At 47.7% G+C, this 14878-nt stretch overlaps 1 protein-coding gene across 1 annotated transcript; it reads right to left on the bottom strand.

The window, feature by feature from the left end:
- Positions 1-4781: 4781 nt before the first annotated feature.
- PGPEP1 (pyroglutamyl-peptidase I) lies at positions 4782-14844 on the bottom strand. The gene is made up of 5 exons (XM_051639530.1): positions 14753-14844; positions 11759-11811; positions 6507-6623; positions 5795-6027; positions 4782-5129 (listed from the first exon to the last, which is right to left on the bottom strand). Exons 1-5 carry the CDS (start codon positions 14784-14786, stop codon positions 4937-4939), a joined length of 630 nt encoding a protein of 209 aa, XP_051495490.1. The 5' UTR covers positions 14787-14844; the 3' UTR covers positions 4782-4936.
- Between the last annotated feature and the right edge of the window lie 34 nt (positions 14845-14878).

Raw genomic sequence — 14878 nt, 5'->3', positions numbered from 1 at the left:
CAAACCAAACAACACACGAGGGGACTTTCTATGTCTAAATATCCTGGTTTCCAGGTTTCTGAAACCACTCTGGAAGCAGCTCAGTGGGCAGAGGGTTAGAAACACACCACGAGTTAAAAAAAGATGCTGGAGTCATAGGAAGATTAAACCATGGAAGGACACGGGCAGAGCATAAAAGCTGCTTTAGTCCAGTCTTATGTCCACGAGGGAATTAATTAGCAATTTTACATCACAAATTACATTTAAAAACCATTTCTCATTGAGATGGGTTTCCCATCTTTTGGTTTGAAGAAGCTTCTCCTACAATTCATGTATTTCCTAAGGAAGCAGGCGACGAATCCTGCCCTTTGACAAAGGATTATTGGAGCACATGGGAGAAACTTTCAACATTTTTAGCTTTTTCACTAATAAAAATAACCCCACTGGGAGGCTGTGCTGCCTGCCACAGGCCTGGAAACTCCTGGGATTTTATTCCAGTGGGAATAATCCCCTTTGCCAGCTGCAAGAGGCTCCATTTTGCCCACACAACCAGCAGAGCAGCCAGAGGCGCCGGAGCTCGAGGTCTACGTGGGACTGTCCAAGAAAGTGACTCCAAGAATTAGAGGTTCCTGCCTGATTGACCACAGCACAACCCCATGGAGATGAAGGTAACTGGATGTTAATTAGCTCAGAGCTCCATGAGTCTTTGTTTTCTGTTGGGGGAAGCAGGCAGGACCCAGGCTGCACTTCCCAACAGCTTTTCAATTCCCACAAAGATTCAGCCAGGAAGTTTCATAGATTGGTTTGGGTTGGAAGGGACCTTCAAGATCATCTAGATCCAACCCCCTGCATGGGCAGGGACACCTCCCACCAGCCCAGGTTGCTCCAAGCCCCATCCAACCTGCCCTTCAACACTGCCAGGGATGGGGCAGCCACAGCTTCCCTGGGCAACCTGGGCCAGGGTCTCACCACCCTCACACTCAAGAATTTCCTCCTCATGTCCAACATAAATCTCCCTCTTCCAGTTTGATCCATCACCTTCTGTCCCCTCACTCCAAGCCCTTGGCAAAACTCCCTTCCCAACTGTCTTGTAGGCCTCTCTCCAGTTTTATACACCTTGCCTCTGGATTTCCCTCCTCCTGGGGGTGAAAGCAAAGCAACCTGTTTCTCTTCATCAAGTCTTCAACTTTTTGAGCACCCTCAGCCAGGTCCCTCCTGGAAGAACTCTCAAAAGTTCAGAAGTTCTTGCAGTCTCATGTCCCCACCTCACTCAACACCTCTAACCACCTTCATGACCTTCCCATCCTTTCCCACTTACTGCCACCTTTAGGAGGAAGCCACTAGGTTGGGGAGTACTCCAGAATAAATAAATAAAAAAAACCTTCCAGATTTTAAAAGTCTTTCCAAAAACTGCCCCAAAACCCCCCAAAATAGCTCCTCTACAATGGGTGTTCACCTTCACACCATGGAACCATAGGTGGGAGGAACTCATGAGGAACACCAAGTCCCATCCAAGTTTTTAAGCTTTAAGTTTCAAGCTCACAGGGCTGTTTGTTTGGTTTTTTTGCTGTGTTTTATAAAGCAGATCCTCACCTTTCAGTCAAATTCAAACCTCCTGACATCACAACCACCAGATGAAGGAGTTCTTGAGTTACCTGGAGCTCCTCCAAATCCTCCACACCACTGAAACTCAACTGTCACCACCAAACTTCAACCAACACTTCAGCCAATTCCTACTCCAACCAGTCGACAAGTAGATAAAACAACACCAGACCCAACACTGTGGAACCTCCCCAGTTCTCTCTTCCACCCCAAATATTCTCACCCCCTTTTTTTCCCACCCTCAAGTGAATCCCCAGAGACAATTTTGCAGCCCCAGGACTGCAAAACCAGCTTGTACCTTTATTTTCTTAATTGCAGGCCCAGTAATTAACACTAAACCTGAACCTCCTAGCATGGAAATATTTTGATTTGTGGTTGGCAACAGGTCTCCCAGTCAGTGCAAATTAGCAAATTCTATTAATTGATGATCTGGAAGAGAAAGGAGAAATTAAAACATCACACAAAACATCAGCTCTTTGAAGCTCTGCAGCAGTTTGATGTCATGTGGCCAAAGAAAATCCACACCTGCAGGGAAGGGCATTAAGGGAATGAATGGATTTAACAAAAAAAGCTTTAACAAAAAACCCAACCAAACAACAAACCAAAAACCCCAAAAATATTTAATTTAGGGCAGATTAAATAAAATTAGTTTAATGCCTTTTTTTTTTCCTATACAAAATTTCTCTACCACCAAGACACCCTTGACAAAGACAAGCTCAAAAGGACTAGTTCTCCAAAACCCCAAAAAAGAAGATTATAAAATAAATTATGTTTTCTAAGCACCCAATCACGTGGAAGCTCCACAGGTGATGAGGAAAGGAACAGCTCCAAGAGATGCTCAAAGGAAAGGATTTCCAAAATTAAAAAAACAAAAGGAGATTGTTTAACAGGTAGAAAGTCAATCCCTGCTGCCCTGAGCCAAGCAGCAGTCATGGAAACCAGCTCAAGATCTCTTTCCCTTGAGCAGCAGAGAACACCTCTAGAAAATCCACAGGTTGGATAAACTGAGGTGGCAAAAATGTTCTCCCCAGGGAGACAAGGAACTCGGAGCCACATCCAGGGGGGATCACCAAGGACCCTGAAAGGAAGCACAAATACTCCCCAGAGCAGAGACATTTGTCACCAACAGAACCCGGGAGGTGACATGTCCCAAACCTTCCCTGGGGCTTCCACTGCTGCTCCCACCAGCCTTTCCTACAGCCCCTTTGGTTCCACCCTCATTTATTCATCACCTCACTGAGCTGCTGATCTTCTCCCATTTTCTTCACAACTACATTAAATGTAAATTAAACAACAGCATCACTTCAAACCCACTTCAAATCAAGCACTGAACTTAGCAGAACACATGAATTACTCCTCTCTTAGCAGCTAAGATCCTGATGCCAAAAACTTCTTACCAGACAATCAACCTACAAGTAGCTCAACTAATTTGCAAAAAAAAAAAAAAAAGAAAAAAAGTGTCAAACCACGAATATTTAAACAAAACATTAAATAGAATAAATTACTAATCAGAAAGTCTGCCTGCCTGCTGACAAGCTGACAAGTGCTACTTTGTTTGAACACAAAAGAGAAGAATCTTGACTTGGGAGGCAAATCCTTTTGATGAAAAAGCCTGTGTGGTAAATACAGAGGTAATTTCCTAAGAAAAAAACAGAGTTTTATCCAAAAATCTTCATGCAAAAGTCGTTCCAACTGCAGAAGTCTGTCCTCTCCCAAGTCTAAAGGAGGAGAAGTGGCATTTCCTTTGTCACTTAGACTCTGACTGGAAAACAACACAATAATGGCAGCTCTCACTGAGAGATACTATAGCAGGATCATTCATCATTAGAAGAATTAAAACAATGGTATTTTAAAAAGGCTTCAAAATGCTGTTTTTTATATATATATCTCTATACTTGGAAAAGGATCAGAATCAAACTACAGACTTCTTTGCCCCTCCATGAGACCTACTGGTCATTAATTGCCCAGTTTGTGTCTGTCCCCACCCTAATATTGTCTTGTCTTTAGGTGAGTCTTGTAATTTGGAAGCAAATCCACAGGCAGGACCAACATCCACCACCTTCAACATCCTGCTTAGAACCTGCCTGCCCAATTCCCCACCTTCATTCCTGGGAAAGTTCACACAAAAAGCAGCACTTCGTACCCTCCCATTGGGAAGGGGGAGACTAAGGAACAGCCCAAACACTCCAGGCTAAGCAAAATTCCAAGTTTTCCAAAATAACCTGGTTTACAGAACAGTGGGAACAGGTTTTAAGATTTTTTTTTTTAGCTTTGATTTGGCAAAATGGCTTTGAATCCACATTTGTGGATTTCTGCCTGGGACAAATCAAGGTGGCAACTTGGGAGTTTAAAAGTGAAATTTTCCTCTTCACTTAACCTTTTTTTTCTCATGGGAGTGAAAATTTATAACTAAAAAAGTTATAAATGACTCAGCCTTCACCTTCAAAATACCAACTAGCACCAAGAGTCCAGGATCAAGATCCCCTGTGGAGAAAAGTGGCCTTTAGCAAAGCTATTTAAACCTCTAATGATTTGTTTTATACACACATGGACCAACGTGCTCTGTACAGGAGGTAAAATGGTTGAATTGAGGGAGGAAGGTGGTATGAGTGTTGTAATTAATAATAAGAAGAATAAAAAGATACCTGGAAATACTTGGTGCAAGTTTGGCTCATCCTGGGTATAAAATGATCTCCACAACCAAAGGAATCCAAACCACATCCCTTCTATCTGCAGCTCCCAGTTAACCAGGACATTATAGAAGACCCTACCAATATCTGGACCATGTGGGGTGAAAAATCAGTGCCTAAAATATTTTTCCACCTCAGCAAAGTGATGTTGAAGACTCCAAGTCTCCACCAAGTGTTTTCACACCATGTAGGTGATAACCTCCCATCTGGGGCAAAGAGTTAAACAAACAAACAACAAACCATTAAAACAAAATGAAAGCAAACCTTTCCACTTAAGAACAAGTCATTAGAAGACTGGGTTATGGATTCCCTGCACCTGGAGGCCAAGTCCAGGTAAGAAACTTCCCATCCATGCTGGATCAGAGTGGTCAGAAGCTCTGGATAAAGCACAGCACACACACTCCAGAATCCAGGACTTGCAGGTGTTTCACAGAAGAGAGTCTGAATCCTTTGCTGCCTAGGCTGAAATGCAGACATTGGACCAAAAAAAAAAAACAAACAAAAGGAAAGTCAATTTCTAGAAGAGGAATTTTCCTTTTTTTTTTTTTATGGTTTTGAAGTCTCCAATTCTGGGTCTGTGGATTTCAGACCCGTTTTCCCCAGTACTTCGGTAGCGGGGGGAAACCTTTGGAAGTGCAATACTAGGAGAGTTCCCCTGCCCACTTTCAGTGTCCATGCTGACAACTGATTTTGCCTTCAGAATGCTCCAAAACATTCAGCATCTCCTCTATGATGGCCTGTAGTGCCCGGCCCAGCTGTTCTGCCGTGTAGGGTTTGCCCAGGGGAGGCACGTGGACGAACGCCGACCTCCCGCAGCTCTGGTACAAGGAGGTGTAGTAAGTGAAGTCACAGAGGTACCTGGAACAGAAAAGAGTTGATGTAGCAGCAGGTGATGACTCCAGAGTGCAGGCTGCAGGGCAGGGGGAGCTGAATTCTCAGCACTCAGCTCTGCAGCAACACCCTGTAACAACGAGAGGAATGCAGGGCATGAGTGTGCGGCCGCTTCAACTCAGTCACCACAGGATCCCAGACTGGGTTGGGTTGGAAGGGACCTTAAAGATCATCTAGATCCAACCCCCCTGCATGGGCAGGGACACCTCCCACCAGCCCAGGTTGCTCCAAGCCCCATCCAACCTGCCCTTCAACACTGCCAGGGATGGGGCAGTCACAGCTTCCCTGGGCAGCCTGGGCCAGGCTCTCACCACCCTCACACTCCAGAATTCCCTCCTCATGTCTCACCTCAATCTCCCTCTGCCAGTTTTCATCCATCCCCCCTTGTCCTCTCCCTCCCTGCCCTTGTCCTGGAGCCCCTTCAGGCACTGGAAGCTGCTCTAAGGTCTCCCTGGAGCCTTCTCCTCTCCAGGCTGCACACCCCAACTCTCCCAGCCTGTCTCCAGAGCAGAGCTGCTCCAGCCCTCCCATCATCTCCGTGGCCTCCTTGGAACTTTCCCCAGGAGCTTCCACTGTGGAGAGGGCTGGATTAGATGACCTTCAAAGGTGCCTTCCAAGCTCTATGATTCTACCTGCCAGCGTCCTTGGAGATGGTGACAGTGACATCCAGCCCCAGGGCTGAGACCCTCCTGCACACGGTGTCCATGTCGACGATGGAGTCGATGCACTCGGGGCCGCCCTCGACGCAGCACTGCGAGCCCGGGCAGAACCGGCAGTTGTCCAGCCCTTTGTACCCCACATTGTGGCCACACTTCTCCAGAGTCACGGTCGTGGCCATCCCAGAAACACCCACGTGAACCACCAGCTACAGGAAAAAAGAAACCAGTGAGATCAACCAGTGGAGAACCCACATCCCCATGATTCCCAGTGTTGGGAGTCACTGCAGGCGCTCTCGCGCGGGGATCAACACGGCGATTTGTTAACGAACTCGTGGGTGCAGTGAGGAATGATTCTTCTTCCTCCCTTCCTGGACTAAACTGTCATGTAATCAGGGTAAGAACGACCCCTGAGAGTTGATCCCACCTCTGGAACAGCCTTGGTGGCACAGAGTGGCCTCCAGCTGTCTGGGCAGCCCTTTGCAGTGGCCCCTTCACACCAGCTGCTCCCACGACTCGCAGCGCTCCGTTCCCAGCTAGAAAAACTCTACAAATTCCCATGTTCACCCCAAAAAAAGACCTAGTGAGAGGCTCCCGGTTTGAACCCACATTAAAAATGGGGCTTCACATTATGCTGGTCACTGTGAACACGACAGATTCCAAGCATTTGTCTTTCCTCCTCACTCACTTGTGGACTGTGTTTTTTCCATAAAGCAGGAATGAGTCTCTGCACTGTCTGGTACTCAACTGGGAACTCATAGACATGCAGATCCACATCGTTTCGCAGTCCCAGCTTCTCCAGCTCCTAAGAAGAGAAGGAAATAAAGCAAAGCAAGACTGTCAAGCCAGAAGCTCAGCAGAGGACACACTTCTGGGAAGTTTATGAGCAAAGTCTGCTGTGAGGGACTAACACCAGCCCGCAGCACAGGCTGTAGAACCTTGTAAACAGCCCTGTGAAAGAAAAAAAGCCACCTCATAACAGGGCACAACAAAGACATCTCCCCACCTGTGCTAACAGTCATCACCCACAGGACTGTTTGGTTTGCTCTGATGTGTGTACAACAAAGAAATCCACATTTAACTGACAAGAGTGATCAGCAACAGCCAGGCACAGAAGCTGGGTACACGGTTTGGAGAAGCACATTGTTACACTCCCTTCTTGAAAGAACTTGATGTTGTGAAGGGAAAGGAGGTTTGGGAGGATTGTATCCATCACCTAACTTGTCCCCTCCTCTCAGGAGTGCTGGCCTGGAGAGCAGATTCCCATATGTTTGCAGTTAAAGAGCTCTCAGGGTGAGGTGACAGTACCACCACTCTCCTCACAGGAGACACTGCAGCAGCCCTGGCACAGCCTCCTCCACAGATCCCTTTTATTTTGGCAGAATCTGGATCACAATACAGCCTGTTCCCAAAACAGAGTGGGACAGGTTTCCAGCACTAGCTTCACCTCTCCCTGCTATACTGTACTTCATTTTGCAACTTGAGCTGCTCCCATTGCAGTGATTTGCCTGACACAGGAAATTATTTCTCCCTCTATAACCTTAACTAAAGCCATGCCCTGAAAACATCCCAAATATCCAGGCAATAAACTGAGCCAATTTCCTTGAAACCTTTTAAAACACAAAGAGTTGCTGAAATCCCTTGCAAAGATTTCTTTCAAGCCAGAGGGAAGAGGAAAGATCTTTTTCCCACCTCCCCGAGTAAAAGCAGTTTCATCCCAACACTGTGAGGTCCCTCTAAACACAACCCATGGTTCTGGACACTTCTCCCTCTTCTTTGGTGTCTCACTCCAGTCTCACCAGTAAGGCTCTGGTCTCACACTCCAGTCTCACCAGTAAGGCTTCAGTTCCAGGCTCATTTGGTCCTTTAAACCTTATCAGTCTGGCACAGAACAGGACACCATCACAAGTGAAACTGCCCAGAGCCATCCAACCCAAACTTCCCAGAACTTTGAGGAAAGGACACCCCTAAAAACCAACATTCTTAAACAAAACCATGAGCTGGGCTCAAACCCAAGGAGCCTTCTGCACACCAGGAGGCACTTTTCCAGCAGCTGAAGTGCTTCAGTTATTGCCTTTAATGATTTCCAACAGCATCTAACTCAGATCAAGTTTCCCCCTGATGAAGACAACGGTTTTTCTGGCACTCTGAAAAACCTGACAGCTGCTTTTCAAGACTGGCAAGTGCCTGTACATGCCATAAAGCCAACAGCCTCCACTGGAGTCCTCCCACAGCTCCATCTCCCCTGGAGAGGAGCTGCAAGCCCATCCTTCTCTAAAGGCAGGAGCCCTGAGCTCTTCCATCTCTATTCCCAGGCCTGGATTTCAGTTTGAAGAAGCAGCTCCAGCTTTTCATAAGTCAATACCCAGCAGAAGCTCGTGGTCTGGGGCTGCTCCTCTCCTCCAAGACATGTGTCAGTTGAAAAATTCCTTGTGCTCCCCTCCAGAAAACAACCTGCAGCTCCTCCAGCCATAAACCACCACAGTTGTTCTCGGAGATCTGAGGTGGAACTAGAGACTTAAGGAGCCATCAAACCATCCAAAAGCATTTTAAAATATCCTTGAATGATCAAATTATCTCCATTTCAGGTTCCAATCAGGTGATCAGAGCCAAGAGCTGCTCCTTCAGGCCATCCTTGGCCTCTCTTTTCCTGCCTGCAGAGCCTGTCCTTGCAAGCTTCAGGCTAGGAAGCCCAGATCTGCTGTTTCCAGCTCAGTTTTCCATTTCCCACCTTGGATTTCCTCAGGTTTAAAATTCTTTCACAGTCCAAACAGTTGAAAAGAGAGGACAGGCTGAGGATTTTGGCCTCCCCTACTACAATCCCACCTCCTCTATATAAACATGAGCAGTAGTGCCCCTTTTTTTCCTGTCAGCATGAGTTGTTTCTGCACTGGGAAAAAAAACCAAACAAACAACCCACCTTTCACTTTGTAGAGACAGAACAGAGCGTGTAACGAGATTTAAGACAACTAAAACACACAGCAACGAGTAGGACTTTCACAGACCAGTAGATATGAGCAACAACAATGATAAATCACTGGCTCTGGCTCTCAGGGCAAGGCTGATATTAAAGGCTTTGCTGTATTGATTAGTGTCTGGCACCCACAGACGTTCATTACCAGAGATGGATGCTGAGGGAGGGCTCAGCACATCTCCTTTACCCCAAGCTGCCTTCAAAACCTTGGCTGGTTTCTAGAAAATAAGTAGTTTACAAACAGGAGTAGCATCAAACAGGAGTCAAGTCTCTTTAGGAAGATCTCCAGAGTGTTAATTGGTAGGAATTCATCATCACTTCCCTTCAGCAGCTCCCAAGGATGAATTTGATCAGGGAAAGTTTCACCAGCAGCTCTCAAGGAGCCTCAGGCAGAGGGAGCTGCCCCATCTCAGTGCCACCAACCTCCTCCAGCCACCTTCAACCTTTTGCTTTACCAATTCCCAACTTGCTTTTAACCAACCACTCTCAGTCAGTAATAAAGATGTTCACTGGCTCCCAGACAACTTATCACCCCCGGCCTTGTGTACCTGACAAACACAGAGAAACCAACGTGTCTGACCGATTCCCTGACCCCTCAACAATGCTCCTCTTTGTCAGCCTTTAATATCCTTATCAGGTCTGTCTAGACACCCTGACAACAATTGTCCTTAGTAATGTCAAAATGCACCCTGACCTCTCTCCTCCTCCTCCAGCTCAGCCAGAAGCATTTTGGTTTTGGGAGGGGAATGAAGGCAGGAGGCCATTATCTTCACACTCCACAGGGCACACCTGTGTCTACACCTTAAGTCACACTCAAGAGATTTCTGGAGCTTCTTCTTGAAAGAAAGGTCCCCCCCAAGCAAAAAAAGAAAATCACAGCTTAAAAAAAACACCACCACGGATCCTCAAATGAAATATTACAAAGATGAAAACACTGCCAAGCCCCCTTCACACTGAGTATTTTCACTGCAAGCCTCAAAAAAAAAGCAGAAGGAAGTTATTCTCCCCTCTGAATGTGGAGGGGATCTTTCCATGAAGTGTAAAACTCTCCAAACGTTTCATCTTCACATTAACAGGCTGCTCCCACCACTGTTGAAGGCCCCCACTTGTAAAAATCATGTAGTTTTCAAAAGCAAACAGCTGTGCTGGCAGTTTCCTGCAGTCAGAGGGAAAAGACACCCCGTAACCTGCTGGAAAGAAAAGCAGGGGATTTTATCCTCGGGATGCAGGCTAATAAAAGGTGTAATAAAGCAGAACTAGCTTAGCCCTCAAGCTAGGAAGGATTTACAAAGATTGTTTAATTGATTTTTTTTCTTCTTTTTTTTGCCTTTTTCCCCTATTAAAATGCAGATCACAGCCTCTGGGCTTCAGCAACTCAGACACGCCTTTGTGTCCACCCCGCTCCATGAAGTCCCCTGTCTGCAACTCACACAATGCCCAACTCCCCCTGCTCAAAGCCGTGCTGTTCCTTTTTTTTTTGTCTGGGCTGAGACAGGGTGAGGAGAGGCAAATCCTCCCCGCTGCCTCCAAGTTCATGTTTCCAGCTTGAAGCTGGAGTGAGGAACCCACCAGGGCAGGGAGGGACCCGGGCTGCGGCGCCGCAGCTCAAAAAGCACCGACCTGACTTTTTTTTTTACCCTCTCAGCCCAAACCCCTCAAATTCATCTCAAAGGCAGGTGGTTGCTTCACCTCTCAGCCCCACAGGAATGCCACGCCATTCCTCCTTCCAGGAATTACACATTAGGGTTGGTTTGGGGAGCCAACCCTCTCCCTGTCCCCGCGGCACAACATCACCCTTTTGTCTCCCACCTCTAGAATCAAAGTAGCTAGTTCACAACTGACACCACACCAGGAAGCACAAATCAATTAACCTCACCACTAATTACTAATATTTTTCCCCCACAGACACAGTTCACGTTTTTCCCCAAACTTCATCCCAACTCTGATACATTCATTTCCAAAAGGCTCTTGGAGGCACCAGCCAACACATTAGACATCTGGACACGAGCTGACTGTAATTGATTAGAGTTTGTGATTTAATTTAAAAGCATTCTAAAGAAGATATTAATCTCAGAGCTCTGAAGGGGAGAGAGACGTGTTGGGGAGGAAAATAGATTTAATTCCCTGGGCAACCGTGCTAAAAGGTACCTTGGAATTCCCAGTAGCTTTGTCATAAACCACAGCCAGAAGTGACAAATAAGGAAGAAGTGGGATAATGTGGCAGAGCTGCCCCTTGCTAATGGTTTTCCACCATAACCTGAGTTCCTGAGTTTAGCCAGGCATCCATCTAGCAAGAATTTTGATTTTTCTTGCCTCATTTGTGAACATCTTAGTGTCACACAGCCCAACAACACATCTACAAGTGGAACAAACTGGATTGGTCCCATCTGCTCCAGCAAGGATCCCCCCCAGACCCCAGGGGAGAAGGAGGCAACAACATTCAGACCAGCACTGGGTGAGGTGGGAGTCTCCTCAGGGATGAGACTCTGCTAAAAGGTTGGTTAACTCACCCAGCTTCAAGCTAGAGCTGCAAAAAAAAAAAAACATTCCAATTCTCCTAGGGTTTGTTTGTTTATTTTTTACTCCCTAGGACAGAGGAAGATTCCAGGCTTCCTGCCCCATTAAACATCTTCCAAACTTAGGGAGCAAATTCCTTACTTGCCTCAGCTACATTAACTCCAGCTCATGAAATTCTGCCAGCTCAGGGATTGTTTTCTGGGAAGGGGATAAAAAACATTCTCCATCTGGAACTCTGGAGTGAGCTGCTCTCAGGTAATAAACTGGGAAGAGAAGTTATAAAAGAACTGCAAACTAAAAGGTTTGGTGGGAAGTGTCCCTGCCCGTGAAAGGGGAGGTGGAACTAGGTGATCTTTAAGGTTCATTCCAACCCAAAACCAGTCTGGGATTCTGTGTTAAAATCCCTAGGGATCCATTCTCAGCTCTGGTTGAACTGGAGATGAAGTTACCTGGACTGCAATCCAGCTGGCGTTCACGGCGTGCTCTCCAAACGGACCAAACCCTGGAAGAGAAGGAAAAAATCCAGAGGGATGAAGTCATCCTTCCAGGTTGGACAACACCTGGAGCTGCAAAATGCTTCCCTGGGTCGTGTATCCTGAAAGAAAACCCACTCCTAATGCCCAGTCCTTCACGATTTGCATCCAGGCACCAAAGAAGAGCCCTTCAGAGCAACGTCTGAACTTCCACCTCGTTCTGTGAAGGGCAACAACCATTTGCCTCCAAAGAAACCCCTGGGGTTTCTTTTAGCCCCAACAAAGGAGAAAGATTTTTTTCCTCTCCTGACCAGGACAGAAAAACTTCTTCACAAGACCTAAGTTGCCTGATATCAGGGAATGAGAATCATTACTGGATTTTCTATTCCTGATTGTTTTTTTAGCCCACAGCAGATGCTTCCAACACTTCTCTTCTACTCAGATCTCCACCAAAACATAAAACAAAATGCTGTGGGAACCCACCTAGACCAAGCAGAAAAGGTTATGATGTTATTATCAAAAATACTTACTCACCACATCTCAATTTCCTAATGAGTAACTTGGAGTTAACTAGTAATCCATAACAGCTTTTCCTGAGCAAGCACACAAAGGTTAAGCAATTTATCTGGGTGTAACATCAATATGCTTTAATTTCAAATGTCAGAGTTACCCTCTGAGCCTAATGCAATTAGGAGGCATAAATTCTGTCTAACTCCTGAAAGGATTCGAGGGGGACTACAAATATTGTGTGACACATTAATGGAAACACTCTCTTTGCTACCAACTGAGGTTACACTGCACAGGATCACGCCAGGAATTTGCACATCCAGAGCTGCAGGATCTCCTACAGTCTGACCGCTGATGGTTATTTCCCCAGAAAATCCTTCCAAATGTCTCCACAAAAATCAAAATGTAGGAATTTTTGTTTCCCCCCTGAGCAAACCTCCAGTGTTATTAAAACAAGCTACAACTGAGGGAACGAGTCAAATGATCCAATGACTTTTCAGGTGTTTCTGCATCTCAGGGATGTCCTGTCTCTGCAGGACAAGCAGGTTTCATTCCTACACATTTCAAAGTCTCACAAAAGATATCAAATCCACGTGTCTCTTTTTAACAATTCAGCCACCGGAAGGTTGAAATTCCAGAGGTGGCAGGTACAGTCACCCTCTCTCCAAAGCCAGACTGGCACAAGCACAGCCCCAGGCTATGGCTTCTCTGACCCATCTCCCCCACAGATCCCTCCTCTTATCTCTCCTGCAGGAGATAAGCAACTTTGCCGGCAGCACCAAACTCCACCCAGCCTGCCCAGGAGTTCACAGAACTGTTGTGGTTGGAAAACACCTTAAAAGACCCGAGTCCAACCATAACTCAGCTCTACCAACCATTAACCCAGCTCTCCCCAGTCCAGTGCTGCACCACGTCCCTCAGCACTTTGAAACACCTCCAGGGATGGTGAATCCCCCACCTCCCCAGGCAGGAGGATGCAGAACCCTTTCAGTGAAGAAGTTTCTTCTAATCTCCAATCTAAACCTCCCCTGGGCAACTTGAAGCCACTTCCTCTTGTCCTATCCCTCATTCCTTGGGAAAAGAGACCAATCCCAACCTCCTCTCAGGGAGCTGAGGGAGGGGATCTCCCCTCAGCCTCCTTTTCTCCAGTTCCCTCAGCTGCTCCTTGTTAGACCTGTGCTCCAAAAGTGGAGCTGCTCCACATCCACACCAGGGCCTTCCAAGGCTCAGCAGTCACAGAGATCTTTACAGGATTATCTCCTTAAAGAGTTCTAAAAAAAAAAAAAAAGAAGAGACTACACAGACCAGGACTCCTTCACCTCACTGAGCACACACAGCAACACAAACCCACTGCTAGTTTCAAAAAGGAATTTAAGCATCACATCCACCACAGGTAATGAAATACAGGTAGATCTGACAAGATCTACCTGCACTTTAGCACCAGATTTCCCTAAAAACAGGGAAAAATGAGGGAGAGGAGAAGCTTTGAGAGCAGCAGAGCATTTACTGACACAAGTTTTCTCTTTAGTCACAGCCAAGTGTGGCCCCTCAGCACCAGAGAGGGGCTTGGGAATGGCAGGATTTGTTTGGGAATGGCAGGATTTGTTTGGGAATGGCAGGATTTGCCACCTGCTTCTCCCCTCTCCAAGCCTGCTCCCTGCCCAGAGACACTTTGCCTCCAATGAAAGCTGCTCCAGCAAGGAGCCCCTCAGCCCTGCTATTCAAACGGCCTCAGTTTCAGCTGCTGGGGAGGGGGGAGACCTGAATAGTTTGAGCAAGCTCCCCATTTGTCACAGAACTGCCTTCCCCACAAATCAAGCCAGCCTTTGTGCCCCGGGGAAAGGAGCCTGACGTGCTCTCACCCGAGGCTCAGGGGCTTTTCATTCCCTCCCTTATTCTTTCCCTGGCTCCTGCCGCGCCGAGTGGGGGATTTTTGAGAATGACTTCCACACCTTGGCGGCTCAGAATGGGGCGGTCAGTGAGGAAATGTTATCCCCCTTCCTGCCTCCCAGCTGTTCTTCCCATTCCTTGGGAAGACCCAGACCCCTTCCTTCCCTCCCCCTTGGGGAGGAGCAGGGCTGGGAGAGGGGGATCCCAAAGCCCCCCCTGCGCGGCCAAAGCGTTAGGAAAGGTGCTGCAAAGCCCCTCACCAAACAACATCCCCCCCCCCCCGGGCCCTTCCCTCCATCCCCAGGGCTCCCGTTTATCAGCCCACACAAGGGGCAGCCCCCCAGGGTCCACCCGAACCACCCCTGGAGGGGACAGGACCCTCCCCCCAGCAGCTCCCGACCACCCACCCCTCTCACTCACCTCAGAGAAGGGGTCCCCCATCACCCCCTCCTCACACCTACCTCAGGTAAAGGGTCCCCCCCCCCCCCATGGCCCCCCGGCCTCCCTCAGAGTCCTCCAACCCCCCCCCCATCCCCCCAAGGATCCCCCTGGTCCCCTCACTCAGCCTCGTACCGGTCACCACCACCGCCCGCCGCGGCTTCTCCATCTCGGCTCCGTCCGGTCCCGTCCCCTCCGCTCCCGCCGCCGCCGCCGCCGCCCCCGCCCCGCACCGAGCGCGGCCCCGCCCCGCCACCACCG

Source organism: Apus apus, chromosome 24, assembly GCF_020740795.1.
Source record: "Apus apus isolate bApuApu2 chromosome 24, bApuApu2.pri.cur, whole genome shotgun sequence".
NCBI classification, from domain to species: Eukaryota; Metazoa; Chordata; class Aves; order Apodiformes; family Apodidae; genus Apus; species Apus apus.
The sequence above is the reverse complement of the archived record's forward strand: the minus strand, read 5'-3'. Positions and strand labels throughout refer to the sequence as shown.

Coding starts and splice junctions, on each gene's coding strand:
- PGPEP1 (XM_051639530.1), bottom strand. CDS start 14,786: ATGGAGAAGCCGCGGCGGGCGGTGGTGGTGACCG. Junction 6,624..11,758: donor CCAGCTGGATTGCAGTCCAG/GTAACTTCATCT, acceptor TTCTCTTCTTAG/GAGCTGGAGAAGCTGGGACT. Junction 6,028..6,506: donor GGAAAAAACACAGTCCACAA/GTGAGTGAGGAG, acceptor TTTTTCCTGTAG/CTGGTGGTTCACGTGGGTGT.